The sequence below is a fragment of the Neolamprologus brichardi genome, chromosome 5 (assembly GCF_056152115.1).
Source record: "Neolamprologus brichardi isolate AB-2024 chromosome 5, ASM5615211v1, whole genome shotgun sequence".
In the NCBI taxonomy this organism is placed as follows: Eukaryota; Metazoa; Chordata; class Actinopteri; order Cichliformes; family Cichlidae; genus Neolamprologus; species Neolamprologus brichardi.
In genome coordinates this window covers 13,597,336-13,618,800 of record NC_142108.1, presented here as the reverse complement: position 1 = coordinate 13,618,800, position 21,465 = coordinate 13,597,336, and the positions used below count along the sequence as shown (strand labels likewise).

The window sequence follows — 21,465 nt, the reverse complement described above, 5'->3', positions numbered from 1 at the left end:
TCTAGTTGTTTGGGAGGAGTCATGCTGTGTAAACTAGAGCTTAATCTCTGTTTAGTAACTTCATGTGCGTGTGGCTCTTTAAACAGCTTAAGTATCTGGTGTTGACTTCACACTCTGGGGCCTGGTGGGAGCGCTTCAAGTTGTATTTAGTTACTGTCAGTTTAGTATTTATGTAATCACTGCAAAGCAAATATTTCTGAAAACAATTACTTCAAAACCAGATATTGCAGGTATTGGACCTTCATACTAAACATGGTACAACCAAAACATTTTCTTTAATCACAGCATTATTTTGGGGAAAGTGGTTCAAATGCAAGCCCGTACTAGCTTTTAAAATACACCCACTTTATTAGGTATGCTTGTTTAATTGCTCATTCATGCAAATGTCTAGTTCAAAGTGGGCATTGAAATTGGGGGAATAAAAAGTTGTAAAGTGGTTTTAAAATAGTCAGATGTCGGAGCAGAATGGCCAGACTGCTTCAAGCTTTAAGGAAGGTAACAGGAAATCAGATAACCACTTTTAACAACAAAGGTATGCACAAGAACACCTCTGAAAATAAAATAGTGAACAGCAGCAGATGACACTAGTACCACTCCAGCCAGCAAAGATCAGCAAACGGTTTGAAATTTGCATGGGCTCATCAAAATTGTACAACTGAAGTTTGGAAAGTATTTCCTGGTCTCATGAGTCTCGATTTCTGCTGGTTTGTAGGATTGGAACTTGACAAACAACCTGGAAGTATGGATCTGTCGTGCCTTCTATCAGTGGTTTGTGTTTTTGGTGGTGTAACAGTGTGGAGGTATATTTTCTCTGGGCCTTTAGGACCAATTGTGCATCACTGGTGCCATATACCCTACCTGAATATTACCTATCATGTCCACGGTGTACCTGTCCTCTCATGTCACAAAGGACAGAGCAAACTGGTTTCTTAAACATGAACTTGAACAACTTCACTTTACTCAAATTTCCTCAACAGTCATCACAACGCAATGCATGAGAGCACCTTTGGTAGATCGGGAGCTTCTCATCATGGATGTGTAACCAACAAATCTGATATAATAATATGGACCAAAATCTGAAGGGAATGTTTCCAGCACCTTGCTGAATCTATGCCACCAAGAACTGGGGCAGTTCTCGGTGTGGGGGTAGGGTATTATATACTTAATAAAGTGGCCATGCTTTAGAAACCGCATGATGACTAATGAAAAGTGTGGGCACGTGGTGTCTCTTAGAAAGTGCTTCATTTTGTGCCAAGAGGAGGAAAAAATATCGACTTCAAGCAGTTTCAAATGCAAGTGTTTCCAAATTTGTGTGTTCAAGACCATTCTTAACAACTGAATTATAATCTAACTGCAAATTTATCACAGTTAATCTTTACTTACTATACTACTTATTTTTTATAATCTTATAACGTAATCCTAATTACATGTAATTACTATCCAACCCTGCTTACTGAAATCATGGCAATGGCCTGTGCGCTATTTGGGGGTTTGGGGAGAGATGATAAAGCAGTAGGAAGTATTTCCAAGCGTATATTGTTCAGTTAATGGGTGGTCTGTGCTTCATCAGACATATACCCTTTTTTCGGATAGTTTGATTATAGAAAACTTACGAACTTCTACATAATGCTGCAGTAATAACAGTGACTGAGTAATTTGACGCAGCAAACAGTCAAAACGCCTTTTTAGTGGGCGTGTTTTTATTCGGCTAACGGGACTGGGTGAGCAGCAGCCTTCGGGGACTTCTCCGAGATCTGTGCTCAATCAATACTACCGATCCAATCCAGCGATCGCGATCACATTTTAATTGTAGTCCGTATAAAATGCAACACTCGTGAACGGCAAATTAGCGGCGGTGCTCGTAAAGCTGACGCGCAGTAGCGGTGCGTTTGTTCAGGCAGTGGCTCGCACGAGTCATGAAACCGCAGATTAAGTGTTAGGGAAGTTCGATCGCCGTTTTAAAGACAGCAAATATCATTCAGCGAACAGCCTTGCGGTATTTTAGTGGTTTTAGAAGATAACCATAATGCAGAGCAACAAGCCGGAGCCGAGCGAATCCAAGGGCGCCGAGTGTCCGAGCACAGGCGACCACGAGAAGAAAGCCATGAGTAACGTGGAGGCAGAAACTGACAAACCCAAGGGGATAAGTGCAGTGGCGGTACTCTGGACCTTTGGGAAATGCCTGGGTGCCTTGCTGCCCGTCTACCTTGCCGGATACTATCGGGTCAGCACCAGTCTGCTGGTGTTCGGCATGATGATCTACACGGGATGGAAACATGCCCGAGAAGGCAAGGAGACGCGCCTGAAGTCAGCCATACAGCTGCTCGACAACGAGCAAGAGTACACATCCACGAGAGTGTCCAAAATCAAGCGAGACCTTCCTGCATGGGTAAGACATGAATGTACCTGATGGCCTGAGAGGATATTAAACTTTCTGCTGCTGCACTGTCTCCCCCTCTGCCCACTTTGGCCTAGAGTAACCTTACATTACACAAATCAAGCAAAGCCTGGCACTGGACCATGCAATCACAATACCACTACAGAGGCTACTGTAGGGTGTAATGAGTATTTTTGAGTGATTTATCCCCAAGCAGTAATTATTATTTGCTGCAATGGAACTATGGCATGCACCACAGCCTAGTATAGCCTTGAAAAACTTTGCTGAACCGTTGCTCTTTAGCTCCTCAATGGAGTATGCAGTTTTGTAGAACTCTTTGTCCCTCTTCCTTTCATACAAAGACACTTCCTAAATTCATTGCACACGTGTTTCATTTTAAAACGAAACATGTCTAAAAGCACACAAGGGGATTGTTGCTTCAAAAACAGCTCCAAAAACACTCAAACTGTCTAATCAAAACTGAATGGAAAATGTGTGAGGACACTGGACCTGCAGTCTATGCAACTATCTTTGTAGTAATTGTCAACAGAACGCAATTTCAGAAACCCACATGTGCCTCTGTCGTCTAGGAGTATCTGGCCACACCCAAGTGAGGTTCTGTGGGTTCCTGTTTCAGGAGTGATTAAAATGATTGAGTGCATAACCAGACAGAATGCATCTCCTCACTGAAGGGTTCAAAACAGATTTCTCAATTGTCATGTGGTAATGCTTTGTCTGAGAGAAACCTATGAAATATACATGGGGGGGGAAACACTTCAAGCACATATATTGCAAAAGTATCTTGACAACTGACTTACAATGCTTAATGTGTAATAGCCACATCATTTTAAAGTGATCTTTTTATATAACATATCTTCATCCATTTTTTTGTATAGTTTTTGAAAAGCTTTTTCAGTCTGAACCCTCAGGGAGAGAGCACTGTTGTGATAGTTACCAGTCATCTGTGAATGAATCATTTCCCTTTCCTCTTGTTTGTTTATCAATTTCTCTACACAATTTAAGCATGTTCCTGCCCTCTGTTTCTATCCTTCAGGTAAACTTTCCAGATGTTGAGAAGGTTGAATGGCTGAATAAGGTAAAACATCAGCAAGTTCCTCTTTTTCTTCATCATTTTATTGTACAACTGTCCATTTTCCCTCAAGCCCAGCAAACACACGCCGTTCAACCGCCCAGCTGTTGTGTTGATTGACGCTTAGTGTGTGCACGCTGATAAATACTGTTGCTACCTTAGTGGAAAAAAGGCCACACCCCCACCATTGTGGCCACTCTGTCTGTACTGCAGAGGGGAGGCCCGGTGCCAGACAGCCCACTCAACATTTCCATTTCATTGCAGCCTACCAGGCTCACAGGAAAGGGGAGGAGCCACATAGCTCTCCAAACTAAAAAAAACCCTGCAGCCCCACCCCATCTCCTTCTAGCTCTTCTAGCCTAGAGAAAGGCCTCTAATACAGACATAAAGAAATAAAAAGCATTCAAGATAGCAGGATCACAAGACGTAAGCATTAGAAAGCAGACAAAGCAGAGGTTTGAGACTGCTTACTGCAGGGGAGGTCAGCAGATTGCTTTACTGCTCAGGCTTCATGCGCCATAAGAGCAGGCAGCTGATGACTCATTCTCCACTTATGCCAGACTCTAACCAACTGTGGGGTTTTTGTTTTTTTGACAAAGTCAGAGGCACGCAAGCAAACTGTGCTCTGTTTTTAGATTCTTTCTCATTGACAATAGACTGAAGACTGCACAGGTTTACATAGTGGTATTAATATTGTGCAGAAAGAACCACATCTAGACCACAGATGTCATACAGCACGTTGTGACCCCAAACAAGAACACTAACAGCTGAGGAGGTTTAGTATACTGCAGCTGTCTCTGTCATTCTTTCTGGTATTTCAAACAGAAGGCAAAAGTTTACTTGAAGCAGTCGTCTCGGTTATGTTTATGAAAGATAAAAACATCGTATTAAAGCATGTGCTTGATATCCTGGCCAGGTCCTGCAGCAGGTGTGGCCCTTTGTCGGCCAGTACCTCGAGAAGCTGCTGGTAGAAACCATCGCTCCTTCTATCCGAGCCTCAAGCAGCCACCTCCAGACCCTCAGCTTTACCAAGGTGGACATGGGAGACAAGGTGATGACACTGAGAGTTTACACAATGCTATGGATTTGCAGCAAAGATCCACACAAGTGATGCATGATGGAGTTATACTGTTCAAACAAATGTTCTTTATGTTTGCTTTAGGCCATGAAGGTTGTAGGGATCAAGGCACACACAGAAAATGACAAGGGACAAGTCTTGCTGGATCTGTATATTAGGTGACTTTTTACCCTTTTGCTTTTTACTCTCTCTTTACTGGAATGTTTCCAGGGTGCTCATATTGGTGACATTTTTGTGCTTATATCTTCAGCTACGTTGGCAACGTGGAGATCAATGTTGAAGTGAAACGGTACTTCTGCAAAGCTGGAGTCAAAGGCATACAGGTTTGTCTTCTTATCCAAGCTTAAAACTACTATGTGGTGACATTATTAGATAACCATTTCATGTAAAGCTTTTAAATGCCAATCTAAAGATCCAGAATTCAGTAAAATAGAAATAAAATCAGATTTTCTTTATTTAGTGATAATTGGCCTTTCTGTTTCTCTTTTGCTTCAGCTACACGGGATGATGCGAGTGATCCTTGAGCCTCTAATTGGAGATGTGCCCATTGTGGGTGCAGTCTCTATGTTTTTCATCCGTCGGCCTGTAGGTCAATTTACATTTACAATTCACCTCCATTAGTCCTTCTCTTGTTGCACCTTCCAACCCCCATTCCTGTCAATAACACGTGTCCTATAGTCTTGTATGCTATTGGTTTGCTATCAGTCCTTAAAGATTGCTCTACACAGTTCCTTCTTATCTCTTCCCAGAAACTAGACATCAATTGGACTGGACTGACTAATTTGTTGGACATTCCTGGACTGAAGTGAGTCATGCTGAAAAAGTCTTGCCTTGCTTTACACATTATTAATAACCATAGCCTTTAAAGGGAACCAAGTCTGCTTGTTTCCAACTAAATGTTTCCAACTTCATGTACACTATTCAAGAAGCTTTGCATGATCATGATTCACAGTTAAAAATAATCCCTACTCATCCTATGCAGTGATTTTGTAAAGCCCCACAGTTTAGCTTTACCTCCCTTCCCTTCTGCAAATTCAAGGCAAATTTCTCCTAATTGAATGCCCTTCATAAACAGACAAGTGGACGGGGCTTCTCTCTGCTTGCAAGAGATGAACATTTTAGTGATGTGAGCCTGATCGAGATCGTTTGGCTCAGAGGAATTACCTGTACATAGGCTGACTTCATTGTTTGAAACTTCTGTCATATTTAAGAGGTGCATGCAACATTAACAGTATATTTATAAGAGAAACTAAAGAAAGTACAATATTTTCCCTTCAAAAATGCCGTTTCAATAATTTACTTTTATTGTACAATGAAAATTAAATGATTTTTAGTGCTGCCACTGAAATATTACTCTGTTCTATGTTTTAGTGTCATGTCAGACAGCATGATTATGGATGCTATCGCCTCCTTTTTGGTGCTGCCCAACCGCCTGGTTGTCCCGCTGGTTCCTGGCCTGCCTGTGGCCCAGCTACGCTCTCCTTTGCCCAGGGTAAGGCCTGAATATTCATCTGCACATTCAGACTACAATTGTACTTCAAGCTTTAAAACACTAGTGTATGAACCTCTTCTCCTCTCTCAGGGTGTTGTACGCATCCACCTACTGGAGGCACAGAAACTAGTAGCCAAGGACAACTATGTGAAAGGGGTCATGGCAGGCTTGTCTGACCCCTACGCCATATTAAGGGTGGGACCTCAGACCTTCACCTCCAAACACATTGACAACACAGATGCCCCCAAGTGGGGAGAGATGTATGAGGTGAGGAGAAAGGTTTTTTGTTTTCTTTGTAAACCATCAGCACGTCATTTCACTTTGTTCTGTATTTGAGTGTTTCTCCTGATATATCAGTCACTGGCATTGTTCATTTTCATTCACGAGGCTGCAGACAGCTTCCATACAAGCCCCTTTGTCAGTCGTCATGTCCTTATTTGTGTTCCGTACATCAGGTTATTGTCCATGAAGTACCTGGTCAAGAGTTGGAGGTTGAGGTATATGACAAAGACCCAGACAAGGATGATTTCTTGGGCAGGTACATATGCATAATTCATGTCCTGGTTGAATCTCATGTTGTCACCTTTCATTTGTCACCTGCATGAACAGTGGGGAAAAGTACTTCGAATGTTCAGAGTCTCCTTTCTGTTCTGTTGATCATTGAAATTGCACTACTGTATTTTGTTTTTAATCCTTCTTGTCTTGCACTCCTCCTCCCTATAGGACCAAATTGGATTTGGGCATTGTGAAGAAATCCATAGTTGTCGATGATGTAAGTGAGCAGTTTTCTTTTTTTATCTTTGCCACACTGAGGATGATTTTTTAATCATAAGACGGTGAAAGTATGTCTGAATGTGTCTTCCCAGTGGTTCACTCTGAAGGACACAGATTCTGGACGGGTTCACTTCAGGCTAGAGTGGTTGAGTTTGCTGCCAAGCACTGATCAACTAGAGCAGGTCTGAGTGTCTAATTTTCACTGATGATCAGCTTTTCGTGTGTCATCGAGGAGACTTGTGTTTGTTGTCAAACAGTTACACTAAAAGAAATGTTGTAAAATCATCATCTAGGTCCTGAAGAGGAACGAGAGCATCACCAACAAGAATGCTGATCTCCCTTCTTCAGCCATCTTGGTTATCTATTTGGATAAGGCTGAGGCGCTTCCTGTGAGTCAAATAAGTGTGCTGTGTGTGCCCACATTCGTGCACAGCTCAGAGCTGCTTCCTGTGTGTGGTTAAACTAACTGAGCTGTAACTGCCATTTGTTTCGCATTCCACAAGTTTGTTGCCTTGGCCTCAAACCCAGTTTAATCTGTTCCACTGTTGATGAATATGGGTAACTCTATCCAAAACTGTTACACACTTTTCAGACTCTTCTAATTTTGTCATATATTTAAGAAGAAAAACAAAAGTTAAAGAAACTTTGGAAGAAAACCCCCGGCTTATTGTTTTTTCTCTTTGCAAACTTAGACTTCCTGATTGTGCCATGCAGCACGGTGCTTCATTTCAGTTATTTGTGCTGTTGCTATGGTAGCCATGCACACACTTTCATTGTGACCGACCTCATGTTCTTATAATAGTAGATAAATCTATTTGTTGTGCTGCTCTTGGTTACAGAATGGCAGTGTCTTACTCTGTATTCATATCTGTCCGCAACTGTGTACATTTTAGATGAAGAAGGGAAATAAAGAGCCCAATCCCATGGTGCAGTTATCTGTGAAGGACGTCACTAGAGAGAGCAAGGTACATCTCCTGGGAAAGCCATTTAAAATTCTCTTGATATGTTTTGTTTATTTTTTTGTCATATGCACATTTTTCCGTCTTCTCTTTAGACTTGTTACACAACCATTAATCCAGAGTTTGAAGAAGCTTTTACCTTCTTCATCCATGATCCTCGCAACCAGGACATAGACATTCAGGTAGTAGATGATGAGATTATGTACCATTTACTATGAAATAAAACTCATCTTTGATAATCTGACGGGTGATGGTGTTGAACTGTCTTTTCTTCATTAGGTGAAGGATGCTGACCGTGTGCAGACACTGGGAAACCTGGCCATCCCGTTGTCCCGTCTCTTATCAAATTCCAATCTTTCTCTGGACCAGTGGTTCCAGTTGGAAAACTCTGGATCAGCCAGTCGCATCTACATCAATGCGATTCTCAGGGTAAATGGGACTAAGACCTATGATCCTGCACTGTTATAATGTCTAATAAACACACTTACAAAAAAGTGGAGTGTAGGAAGTGATTAATTCCAAATTCAATTAAGAATTTTTGTCTTTCTGCTTCTCCTTTTTCCCATTTCACCAAAGGTCCTGTGGTTAGATGAAGAGCGCATTCCATCTGATGTGTCCTCCAGCTTATCCCAACAGCTCTCACAGCAGACCTCTCCCCATCCTAGCTTCGCTACAGAGGTAATACAGGACAGTCCAGTTATTTTTTTCTTTTTACTTTATAGCTCTTAGGATCTTGCTAGTTTTTTGTTTTTATTATTTTAAAATTTAAAATGCACATTTTATTTCAGGGACTGCTGAGAATTCACCTGTTGGCAGGTCAGAATCTTGTTCCGAAAGATAACCTGATGGGAGGCATGGTGAAAGGCAAGAGTGACCCCTATGTCAAGATTAGCATTGGGGGTGAAACATTCACAAGCGAAGTAATCAAAGGCAATCTTAACCCCACCTGGAACGAGATGTATGAGGTAAGAAACTGAAAAAATTGCTGTAAAATTTTAAAGAATAATCTGCGCTTTTGTGTGTAATTAAGTAAGGAATTTTATTTCACGACAAGTGGTTCACATCAAATAAAAACAAGAAAATAGAGAACCAGACAAAATAAAATAAAATCTAAATCCAAGTTTAAAAAGACAAGTCTTCAGTTGCTTTTTGGCTGAGTACACAGAGTTCATTTAGTTGCAGTGTAATTAGTTGAAAAGGGTCCTTTGAGATGTGTATTTGGTTTGCCCCTCAGGTTATTTTAACCCAGCTTCCAGGCCAGGACCTGCATGTGGAGGTCTTTGATAAAGACATGGACATGAAGGATGACTTCATGGGCAGGTAACTATATCTAAATCAAGCATCACAATGCTTATTACCATCTACACGATCTATTCTAATCTTGTATGTGTTGACATGCAGGCTGAAGATCAGTCTAAAGGATCTCATTGATGCTCAGTACACTGATCAGGTGGGCATGTGCTACAGTGTTAGCCTTTATGAATGTGATTAGCCATCTACATAGAGTTTTAGTATTTCAGGTACAGACACATATGAAATTTTAAAAAAATGCAAATGCCGCTTGAACTTTTTCTCTAAAATTACTTAATTAAAGATAGTTCAGACATTAAAATGATTTCTCTTTATTTTTCAGTGGTACACGCTCAGTGATGTGAAGTCTGGTCGTGTACACCTGATACTGGAATGGGTTCCAACAGCCTCAGAGTCAGACAGATTGGACCAGGTCAGTAATATTGAAACAAGCCACGGATTAATGAACACCTTGTGCTGAGCTTGATTTATATTCTGCGGTTGCTTCCTGCATCTTTAGGTTCTTCAGTTCTATTCCCAACAGTCCTACAAGAACAAGGCAGTTCCCTCGGCAGGCCTGCTGTTTGTGTTTGTTGAGCAGGCAGATGGATTGTCAGTAAGTCTTTTAATACTGCTTTGTAGGACAGACTGTAGAACTAGGAGCTGACCTTTGGACTCCAAATAAATATTACTGACTGTTGTCTCTTCCTGCAGGTGAAGAAGAGTGGAAAAGATCCAAAAGTAGGAGCAGAGTTAACTCTTGGAGCAAAGTCTCGAAAAACTACAGTAAGACTCCAGCCCTCATCCTGATACTTCTGCTTCTCTTTCAGTACTAAGATTGGCAAAGAACTCTATGGATTGACTCTTTTGTCTCGTCTTAAGGTGTGTGATCGTACAACATCACCTCAGTGGAATGAAGCATTCTGCTTCCTGGTTCGTGACCCCAGAGAGGCTATTCTTCTTGTTAAGGTAAGATGGCTTCGGTGAATTATAAAACTTATCCTCATGTAAACAGATCTCTCATATAGAAGTTGTTAATTCCAAATATTGTGTTTTTCCAGCTCTCCCACAGCTGGACCTTACCCATGGGCTCTGTGGTTATTCCTATTCGAGAGCTGCTCTCTGAACCAGAGCTGGTCCTGGACCAGTGGTTCCATCTGGATGGAGCCTCACCTGAGAGCCAGATTCTTTTGAGAACTGAACTCAAGGTATGTCAGTCTTTGCTTCTCTCAGTTTTTCAGTTCAACTTTTTTTGTTTGTTTGTTTTTGTTTTTTTGTTATCTTCTAAATCAAGCATAGTTGTAGTTTAAGTGAATCAGAGCCTCAAGCTCAGCTTCAGTCCCAACATATCAGTTATCTCAGTGCCAGTCCACAGTTTCTGAGGGCTCAGCTGGCTCCTTTCTACACGTCCAACTGGAAAACCTCATATAGGGCACACTATATGAGCCGCTGTAGTTGCTGAACCCCTGCAAGCTGCTTTGCAACCCTCCTTTACTCCAGCTCCTAGTATCCTGCTTTGTGTGACATATCGGTGTCATAGCTGTTGTCACTGTTGCCTGCTCTGTATTCTTGCTATTATTCTTGCTGTTGCGCCCTCTGCCCATGGCCTTCCATGTTAGCATAGTGCAGCCAAAGGAGGTGGCAGAACAAAGCTATGCTTAATTTAAATCACTTACACTACACACTACAAATATCAATCTTCAGTTTTAACTATGTTGGTTTAGACCGAAATATTTAACATATTTCATATGAATAAGTGAATATTATTAACTTTTGTTTTTGCGATAAGCCCCCTTCTATCACTTTAATTCTCTCTTTTATTTCCTTTTTGCTCCTTTTTTGTTCTTTTTCTAATTTGTTTTTGCAACGGGTGTAATGACTATGTAATAAATAACATAGTTAATTTAGAACAATGTCCATTTAACTACAGATGCTGATTCCAAGCAAATGTCCTGTTACCGCTGATAAAACTAAGGTGACTGCGGTGTCAGATCCTTCTCCTGCTAAGCAGAAACAGGAGACAGAAAAAACGCTCAAGTAAGATTATTTATTCAGTAAAGTCTATTTCTGTTTAGCCACCAGATTTCCCTCTTAAACTTGACTGATTTCTAATCGCTGTGTTTTTAGGTCGAGCTCAGTAGACACGCCTCCCGTGGAGACTATTGTCTCTTCGGTGACTTCGCATGAAGATGCCGATGCCAAAAAAAAGGCAGCTGATTCGATTCCAGATGAGACGGAAGAAGAATCACCAAGTCCTGCCATAACACAGCCCCCTCATACTTCCCCAGACATCAGCTTTGCCAGTGAGGTAACATCACAACACACTGATCTACAGAAGCAGATACGAGAAGCAGGGCACGACAAAATCCTGTTTGTTAAAAAGCCGCATGGATGAAAATATCCCTCCCTTTAGGGTCTGCTGAGGATCATCCTGCTGGAGGCCCAGAGTCTTGTTGCCAAAGATAAAGTGATGGGTATGGCAAAAGGCAAGAGTGACCCGTACGCTAAGATCAGTGTCGGTGAAGAAAGTTTTAAGAGCAACGTGATCAAGGAAAACCTCAACCCGGTCTGGAATGAGATGTATGAGGTGTGTATGAGGGGCTGCATAAAATCAGAAGGCCTGTTACCACCTAACATCTGTGACTTTGACTAAACTTGTTTGTGTTCTCTAAGGTGGTTTTGAGGCCTCAGTCAGGACAGGAAATGCAAGTGGAGCTGTATGATAAGGACATGGACAAAGATGACTTCCTGGGCAGGTAGGGGCTAATGTGGAGGTCTACACTTGTTCAGAACTGAGTCAGAGGAGTCAGATCACACAAAGATAACTACCTGAGCATAGCAGTTGGTAAACAAGTGTGTATACTGGCAAAAAAAACAATGTCAGTCGACCATGAGATGATGTTTATCACAGTACACTAGTAAAAAAAAACACTTTCTAAACAGGAATTGTGCATAATGTGCATAATCTTCTTTGTTGACTAGATTCAAAATCAGCGTGGCAGACATAATCAGCTCCCAGTACTTAGACCAGGTGGGTATTTTAGATATTTTCTTACTAAATGTGTGTACGCCTTGTGCATTTATAAACTGTAATCCAATGTTTGAGCACCTCTGTTTCAGTGGTACACCTTGAATGATGTAAAGTCTGGGCGTGTCCGTCTGATCCTGGAATGGGTTTCAACAGTGTCCCATAATAACACCCTAGACCAAGTTAGTGCATGTTTCTGTACACAAACAAAATGCTCCTTCTCTGATTCGCTGTGCACATCGGTGCTGAGTCACTAATGTATTTTTTATTTGATTCTCTGCTGCAGGTAATGCATTTGCTGTCTCTGCAGTCTTACCAGAACAAGGCCGTTCCCTGTGCAGCACTCCTCTTTGTTTATGTGGACAGAGCGCACTCATTGCCTGTGAGTCCCTTGTAATTTTGCACAGTGAAAATCATTATGATAGTCAGTTTGATTATGAGTTTGTTTACGCACATAAAGTGAAAAATTGCCACTTTTAACACTTTATATTTTATAAGATAGTATTGGATGTCATAATTACGGAGAATAATGTCTGCTGGGATAAACTCTGATCACACTTGAATTGGAGAAGTTAAGAAAATAGATGAAAGGAATTCAAACTATTCATGTAATCTAATCTTTTTTATTTCTGTGTACAGTTCAAAAAAAGTGGAAAGGAGCCCAAGGCTGGAGCTGAGCTGGTGTTTGGTAACACAGTCTACAAAACTAAGGTGTGAAATTAATAATATATGTGACATAATATACCATAACTTCACACCGGATTTTTTTTTTTTAAAAGAGAAATAATTTATTACCATTCTTTATCCATTTTCCGCCTGAAGGTGTGCGATCGCACGAGTGCTCCTCAGTGGAACGAAGGATTCTGCTTCAAGGTACACAATCCCAAAGAGGAGATGCTCATCATAAAGGTAAATGTACTGAATTTGTTACAGTACAATACACAGTACAGTACAATAGCATTTAAAGTCTGCGGCTCCCCTCTTCATTTCAAGTGCTGACTGATATCACAAATGTGTCCTTTCGCTGTGTAGCTCTCCAGTGCGTGGGACCAGCCAATGGGATCTCTGGTAGTTCCTGTGAGACAGCTTCTCTCTGAACCACAGCTGGTCCTGGACCAGTGGATGCCTCTTGATGGAGCGTTACCTGAAAGCGAGATCCTCCTGAGGGCTGAGCTCAAGGTATGAAGATATGTACACTGTACATTAGTGTTACTGTGACTGACATCAAGGAACCCCAACTGAAAATGTGTCATTAACAGATTCTTAACTCGAGGATGGATGAAGTTCCACGGCCGACTGTGACCACTGTAAAGAAAGAGGACACCAGCACACACACAGAAAAGGCATCCGCAGCAGCTGGCAAGGAGGAAAAAAGTTCAGAGATGCCAACGCACAAGTGAGTCATTTGTGTGTGAAATCTATAATCTCATGTTGAAGCTAATGCTGCTGTACCCGAGACTGTAATCTTATTCAAAAACAGTTAAAACCAAAGTTAGAAGTGCTGCTAAGGAAAATAAGCAGTTCATACACCTTTAAACACAAATAAGCTTAATAAATAGAAGATATTAAGTGAGCTCCCTGTTGGTGAGTGAAGGTATAGGAAACGTGCTCCTTGATGTCATATACCACTTAAATATAAAGACATAGTTGCACTAGGACTGCACAGGACGCATCATTCAGATGGTATTATGTCTGTCAAGCTTTATTCCAGACTTTCATGTTTTTAGAATAATGTTGCTCTTAGGTCTGTTGCAGTATCAAACCAGCCTAAAGAACCTGAAGCAAATCCTGCAACTGCTACAGAGATGGCTCCTCATGTTGAACCAGCACATGACCCATCCCCTGCTGCCGCAGTGAGTCACATCACACAAAAGTCAGTTGTTACTCTGCCCCAGATGTCTGTTTTCGTCTTCATAACGTTAATGTAATTTTGCTCAGCTGGTGGACAAGCCAGCAGTTGCAGGAGAGCACCGCACACAGCCCCACAAAGCAGACAGAGGAGACTTTGAACCACAGAAAAAGCAAACAGAAGGGTGAGCTCCATGTGACAGCAAACACAACTACATTGTTCCTTCAGTTTTTCATATTTTTGTCATGTTTGCCTCAAACAAACAATTAGAAAAAAAAATAATGAGAAAAAAAATCTTCTCCATTTTCTGTGTGTTTGGATATGAATGAATTTCCAGTTTGGGCAATCTTGCTCACGCCACAGTGGCAGGTCTTCCCTCTGACACTAAAAAGCCAGAAGTGGTTCCTGAAATCCCCAAACCTGCTCAGGTTCTTCCACCACACACAACCCCGAGCCAGGGCTTTGCTCAAGAGGTGGGTGTATTTCTGTCTTTGTTATCAGCATGGAAAGGAAAGCAGTATCATGCTTTTGAGTTCATATATACATATTCAGATCATTCTGGAGGTCTAATTCTAATGTTTTGAAATGTAGGGCTCCATTAAGCCTGTGTGTTTTCATTAACTCACATTAGACAATATCCTCCCAGCGATTCCATGTGTCCTCAGATATTCGATGGGGATAATTAGATAAATGGATGCTGCAGGGATTCAACTTATCATGTGGGTTTCTAAACAGCCCCTCGTGTCTCTTTCTGCACAGCAGGATTTTCCTTCTTCCTCCTGTTATTCTACTAGAATGGCCCCCTCTGCTGTTTTGGTTTATCTTGTTTGTACCTGTGTTGTACCAGCTTCAAGGAAGAAGAAGGACATCTAGAGGCTTGAAACAAAATGAGCATGTTGCAAACGCAACTTATAATGTAGGATACTCTTAATGATGGATCCTTTGCTAATTTGAACAAGAAAAACAGGTTTTCATTAAGTAGTTAACCATCAATCAGAGATTTGTTTATCTCTAAAGATTGAAAGTGACAAAAGAATGTCAGATTAACAGCTAGTAAGCAAGAAATTCCTGTTTTCCAGTCTTCCGTGTGAAGGACAGAAATGATCTGGATCACACTGAAATGTATACACTGACTTAATAAATCCAACGAACGTATGCTCTGTTCTGTGGTACTTTCTGTATAACACTTGCAGTCTTCATGCTGTAGGGGCTCCTGAGGATTCACCTGCTGGAGGCCCAGAATCTGGTTGCAAAGGATAACCTGATGGGGGGGATGGTGAAGGGCAAGAGCGATCCCTATGTCAAGATCAACGTAGGCGAGGTTACATTCAAGAGTCATGTTATCAAGGAGAATCTAAATCCAACATGGAACGAAATGTATGAGGTAAACTGTTTAAGGTTGTTGTTCATTATCTGAGCTTTGATTTGTCTGAAGTAGATTTTTTGACAAATGTTTGCTTCTCTTACTTTTAAACAGGTCGTTGTGAAAGGGCACAGCATCCAGGAGATCAAGTTTGAAGCATTTGATAAAGATATAGATTCTGATGACTTTCTGGGAAGGTGTGTTTCCTACTCTAAGGAATCAGTGCTGTGTTTCACTGGTCTAGCTTGATTGCAGCTTCCACCTCGAGCCATGGAAAATGAAAGATAACACATTTTATTTTATTTAAAACAAATTTCCACCTGTATAAAATTAATTGAGAATACCATTTACATTATTGTTATTAACCCAGTATTGACTGCTTTTTTCACAAAGCCTTTCTCTTAAAACTTCTGACATCTGGAAATCAGCCTGACATCTGGAAATCAGTTCACATAATATGGTCATATTATGTGAACTTAAACTCTTGTTGTTGTTAATCATTTGCCTGTATTCGTGTTCACAGATTCAGTATTAAGCTAAATGAGGTCATAAGATCACAGTACACAGATCAGGTTAGTCATGCAAACCTTGAGCCACACCCTGTGTGTTTTTAACTCAGTGTTGCCTGTTTTCCTCGTACAAAGAGTTTGTCATGCTTCTCTAACAAACATTGTCTCTCTTGCAGTGGTACACTCTGAAGGATGTGAAATCTGGACAGGTTCACTTGATACTGGAGTGGGTTCCTGCAGTGTCAAACACAGCCAGACTGGAGCAGGTGGGCCCCGCACCGTGTTAATAAACTCACTCAGTTCAGCCTCGCTCTGTTCATTTAAACATGGAGTGATATGCCTCCGGCCTCCTAGAATGCTGTTGAGCAACATAGCACCACACAAGGTATATTCACTTTGCAAAATAATCACCTGACCTAACTGGCTGTGCTCCATGCCACAGGTGCTGCAGCTTCAGACTCTCCAGGCTTTTAAGAACAAAGCTGTCCCTGCTGCAGCTCTGCTCTTTGTCCATATAGACAGAGCACATTCATTATCTGTAAGTCGCCCGCAGTTCATTGATACACTGTGCACAAGTTGATAGAAACGATCCCACGTGCTGTGTAACTTGAATGCCTCTCTTTTGCTTCATAGTTCAAGAAGAGTGGAAAAGAACCAAAAGCCGGAGCTGAGCTTGTTCTGGGTGAAACAGCCTACAAAACCAAAGTGAGGCTCTTTCTCTCATGCTGCTCTGCAACTCAGTGTGATAATTGCTTTTTTTTACTGCTATATTAATCTTATCATTTCGTCACACTTTATCAGCTCTGTGACCGCAGTACCAGTCCTCAGTGGAATGAGTCTTTCTACTTTGTGGTCCATGATCCTAAGCATGATATGCTTGTGGTGAAAGTAAGATATTTATCTACATGTTTTTAAATTTTGCGATACTTCTTGCATTCATTTGTGTGTACAGATTTAATTTGCTTACATGTGAGAGTACTATATTGGGGTGATGTTCATTCTCACTCTCTTTTGCATCGCAGTTGTCGAGTGGCTGGGACCAGCCAATGGGATCTCTGGTGATTCCTGTCAAGAATCTGCTTGCAGAGCCACAGCTGGTTCAGGATCAGTGGTTCCATCTGGATGGAGCATCACCTGAAAGTCAAATCCTGCTTAGGGCTGAACTGAAGGTGATAACATCTGACAGATAAAAGCGAATGAGTTGACTTGTTACTGCATGCTCTTACTGTTATTCTGGATGTGTTTTATAGATACTGGCATCCAAAATGACGGATTTGATTGGTGCAGGGACTTTGCCCTGCGCTGCTTCTGGGTGCGGTTCTGGAAACGGGCAGGTGAAGCTGTCGCTTTCATATGCCTCGCAAGAGAGAAAGCTCATTGTCATCGTTCACGCCTGCAGGTGTGTGAAACAAAACATTTAAATCGCATGAGTGCTGCATATGAATATTATGCATCTGAGGCTGTGTTAAAGGAAGGCGTTTGTAATATTATAACACAACCTCATCATAACTTCTTTTGTGGGGTCAAAAACAGGTCATAAAAGAAATTCGTGTTTATTTTCACCAACTTTATACTGACAGAAAGATCATTTTGAATTCATTTTGCACATCTTCTGATGTGGCTGTACAAAAACTGAATTCAGCACATGATGGAAACAACACCTGAGTCCATCAGAAATGTCTGTATATTGTTGCATTGAAAAACATTCTGCTCTGCATTTCTGTTGGTCTCTAACACTTTAGGAAAAACCCACAAATAGGGAAATTATTAATGATAACTCAAAGAATATTTCATGCTATGTTGACTGCTCCATATATTGAAGAAGAAACTGTATTGCTCTAACATACTAAATGAAAAATAATATGTCTCCATCATATGATATGACAACCTTTTCGCACGAACTGTGAGACCGCTAATTTTATAGGCTAATGCTTTATGTTCATTTAGCAGATGCTACATTTTAATAGAGTTATTCAGGGTATGAATGATCTAAATGGTAGCAGATTTTCTGTTAGGTAGAAAATATATTCATAGACATTGTGGGCTTTACCAATAGACGCACAATGAAGCATCTTTAGGAAATGCACCCCCTGTCCAGTGGACACTTGGAGTGAGAGCTGCAACTTATACTTATATCTGAGTTTCTCATGTTTGCTTGTTGTACTTTTGCTTTTGAAGTTGACTGTTCATGAACTCAAAATAACTCCCGGGAAATATCAAAGTGCTCCCACCCCTGCTGGCATGTCTTAAAACCTTTTTACAGTTAACTTTTGTTCATCATTACTATATTTCATTTTTATATTGTTTATTTTTTTATCCACACAGAGGTCTGTTGTCGCAACATAAGGATGGTGTGGACAGCTATGTGTCCCTCATGCTGCTGCCAGATAAAAGCAAGGCCACTAAGAAAAAAACAGGAGTGAAGAAGAGAGACCTCAACCCAGAATTTAATGAAAGGTTGCACTACATTCTTTACTCCTTTGTAGATTTTGTTATCCCTAAAGATCTGACTGTGTTTTAATAATATTTTTGTACTTTTTTAAAGGTTTGAGTATGATCTGCCTAAGGACGAGATAAGATTCAGACGCCTCAGTGTATCAGTGAAAAATAACTCCGCTTCATTCAGAAGCCGAGACGTCATTGGACAGGTCAGACTGAAATCATATTTGTAGCTCTTCCTGCATCTGTTACATGGCTTTAAATATACTGCCAAACAGCACACTGAGATTCGGTTGGGTAAAATGTACTCCAATCTCCTCACTGTGCCTTAGCTGGTAGCGTAAATTGCATTCATTCCATAAATGTGTTTTATCTTTTCACTCTGAAATGCTGTGAATACTGGCAGAAACTGTGTTTATGCAGATGCTGACATGACATTCCCATTCTTTAGGTGCAGCTCGAGTTGGCTGAGGTGAACCTCGTGTCTGGTGTCACAGAATGGTGAGCAGAAGAGATCTGGTTTCATCCAGACTGTATTTACATTTATTCAAATGCTCAAGCTTGATGGTCATTATTTCTGACCATTTTATTGACCATCAGGAACTCTTACTATCATTCAATGACTGTTCCACCTCATCTTCCAGGTTCACTCTGAAGGATGAAGCTGAATAGAGAGAATAGCTGCTTGCTGACGCCGTAGTACAGCGATGAAAACGTCATCATTCAAATCCTGCTGCTGCTAATCACACCGATGCCTTCTCCTCTGTACTTCTGCACACAGTGCCAGCATGGCAGCCTTACCTGTATCCACCCAGCTCACTGTGTTATAGCATCTAGTATAGAAGTGCACAGCTCTCGTATTCACATACAACCACATACATACAAGTCACCAAAGATAAGTAGAAAGAAGCAGCTAAGTTAAAAAAGGTGTAAGTAAGTTATGATTGAAAATTATATGAAGAAATTGAATTTAAAGACTGAACAGAGAAAGTGATGGATGAAGTGGCCTGAAGGTGTCATGTTACATTTTATTGCTTTGTTTGCTCCTTGTTGCTGTGAGAGTGTTTTAAATCTTGTTTGAAGTGCAGCAACATTATAGCTTTTAGTTGATTTTCATGTATCACTCATGAATTTTAATGCCATTTCAGTATTTTAATCTTGTTTTGTTTACCAGCTTATGGTGGATTTTTTTATATTTCACATTGCCACGCAGCTTTTGAGAGTGCCTTTGGAAATAGTTTTTGTATGGTTATTTTTTACAGCTAAGGATGTGTAACACATATTTCCCCAGTTATGGTTTAATTTGTGTATATTTGCAAAGGTCGTTGATCAGGTGGGAAAATGTTATTGAAAAGATGGCAACAAAAATAAACTGATTTTGCACAGTTCACATTTCTGCAGAACAAAAGACTGTTTCTGTATAAATTTGTTACCTTTTGTACTTTGCTCTTTTTATTTTTTAATTGCTTTCTTATTGCTTGTTTGAGGCAGCTATCCTACTCATACAGTAGGTTTACTGCAGGTGTACTGTACATGAAAAGCTCTGACTCTTCTAACTGAATCTAAAAAAAAATATTTTATTTGCTTATTTTATTTCAGAATATAAAGAATGAAAGGATGTGTGTAAAGGTAGAAACAACCACATTCTCAGTCATATAAAAAGTTGTGACAGTGTCAAAATCATCTACAGCAAATAGAAACAAATAGAATCATGAATTTTATTAATTCTATTTTGTATCCGTTTTATATTGTGTATATTTGTGTTACCATTTCTTGTATGGTTAGAAAATGTGTTACAGTTAGCATTGGGTAATCCAACTTTCCAACTGCAGACTATTTCAAGTAAAATTTAACAGCTTTATGACACCTAAAAGCAAGAAAAATTAGATGCATTACAGACAGTCGTGCTAATATGGAGGCACTACACCAGGAGCAATGAAGACTGGGGTAACAGAGAGAGCCACTCATACAGGATGTTTCCACACTGTGGAATTCAATGCTGGATATGATTTCTCTTCTTCCAATACTAAGGAATCAAGAGGATGTTTTTGCAGCTTTGGATAAACAAAAGCACAAGCTGGTCATTTTAACTCCATCAGAGCTGGTAAAACTCCAAAAGCTGGTGAATGTCCTTGAGCCATGCAGGTACATACAGTGGCTTTGGTCTGAGTGCAGTCAGTTGCCCATAGACATTGCCTGATGAATGCTAATGACTAAATAGAGTGTGCCTGTGTGTAATCTAATGTCAGTACAAATACCTCTGATGGCCTCAGAGGTTGTCTAAGAGAATATTGGGAGCAACAACACCATGAAGTCCAAAGAACACACCAGACAGGTCAGGGATAAAGTTATTGAGAAATTTAAAGCAGGCTTAGGCTACAAAAAGATTTCCCAAGCCTTGAACATCCCACGGAGTACTGTTCAAACGATCATTCAGAAATGGAAGGAGTATGGCACAACTGTAAACCTACCAAGACAAGGCCGTCCACCTAAACTCACAGGCCGAACAAGGAGAGCGCTGATCAGAAATACAGCCAAGAGGCCCATGGTGACTCTGGACGAGCTGCAGAGATCTACAGCTCAGGTGGGGAAATCTGTCCATAGGACAACTATTAGTCGTGCACTGCACAAAGTTGGCCTTTATGGAAGAGTGGCATGAAGAAAGCCATTGTTAACAGAAAACCATAAGAAGTCCTGTTTGCAGTTTGCCACAAGCCATGTGGGGGACACAGCAAACATGTGGAAGAAGGTGCTCTGGTCAGATGAGACCAAAATGCAAAACGCTATGTGTGGCGGAAAACTAACACTGCTCATCACTCTGAACACACCATCCCCACTGTCAAATATGGTGGTGGCAGCATCAGGCTCTGGGGGTGCTTCTCTTCAGCAGGGACAGGAAAGCTGGTCAGAGTTGATGGGAAGATGAATGGAGCCAAATACAGGACAATCTTGGAAGAAAACCTCTTAGAGTCTGCAAAAGACCTGAGACTGGGGCGGAGGTTCACCTTCCAGCAGGACAACGACCCTAAACATAAAGCCAGGGCAACAATGGAATGGTTTAAAACAAAACATATCCATTTGTTAGAATGGCCCAGTCAAAGTCCAGATCTAAATTCAATCGAGAATCTGTGGCAAGATCTGAAAACTGCTGTTCACAAACGCTGTCCATCTAATCTGACTGAGCTGGAGCTGTTTTGCCAAGAAGAATGGGCAAGAA

At 40.9% G+C, this 21,465-nt stretch overlaps 1 protein-coding gene across 1 annotated transcript; it reads left to right on the top strand.

The window, feature by feature from the left end:
• The first annotated feature begins 1,718 nt into the window (after nt 1–1,718).
• On the top strand, nt 1,719–19,649 carry esyt1b (extended synaptotagmin-like protein 1b). The gene is made up of 52 exons (XM_087840710.1): nt 1,719–2,389; nt 3,432–3,473; nt 4,384–4,518; nt 4,630–4,703; nt 4,796–4,868; nt 5,041–5,130; nt 5,295–5,350; nt 5,917–6,037; nt 6,128–6,304; nt 6,493–6,575; nt 6,761–6,809; nt 6,904–6,993; nt 7,105–7,200; nt 7,705–7,776; nt 7,866–7,952; nt 8,050–8,199; nt 8,347–8,448; nt 8,559–8,735; nt 9,005–9,090; nt 9,172–9,220; nt 9,404–9,493; nt 9,581–9,676; nt 9,775–9,846; nt 9,943–10,029; nt 10,122–10,268; nt 10,991–11,097; nt 11,188–11,368; nt 11,474–11,647; nt 11,734–11,816; nt 12,043–12,091; nt 12,181–12,270; nt 12,375–12,470; nt 12,728–12,799; nt 12,911–12,997; nt 13,121–13,267; nt 13,348–13,484; nt 13,833–13,941; nt 14,027–14,121; nt 14,275–14,410; nt 15,145–15,321; nt 15,415–15,497; nt 15,824–15,872; nt 15,986–16,075; nt 16,252–16,347; nt 16,443–16,514; nt 16,611–16,697; nt 16,832–16,978; nt 17,060–17,208; nt 18,135–18,266; nt 18,355–18,457; nt 18,700–18,749; nt 18,893–19,649. Exons 1-52 carry the CDS (start codon nt 2,027–2,029, stop codon nt 18,918–18,920), a joined length of 5,490 nt encoding a protein of 1,829 aa, XP_087696836.1. The 5' UTR covers nt 1,719–2,026; the 3' UTR covers nt 18,921–19,649.
• The last annotated feature ends 1,816 nt before the right edge of the window (nt 19,650–21,465 follow it).

Bases quoted from the DNA above. Each gene is read 5' to 3' on its own strand.
- esyt1b (XM_087840710.1), top strand. From the start codon at position 2,027: ATGCAGAGCAACAAGCCGGAGCCGAGCGAATCCAAGGGCGCCGAGTGT. The intron at 3,474-4,383 runs GTAAAACATCAG...TATCCTGGCCAG, and splicing joins AGGTTGAATGGCTGAATAAG to GTCCTGCAGCAGGTGTGGCC. The intron at 9,494-9,580 runs GTCAGTAATATT...CTGCATCTTTAG, and splicing joins AGTCAGACAGATTGGACCAG to GTTCTTCAGTTCTATTCCCA.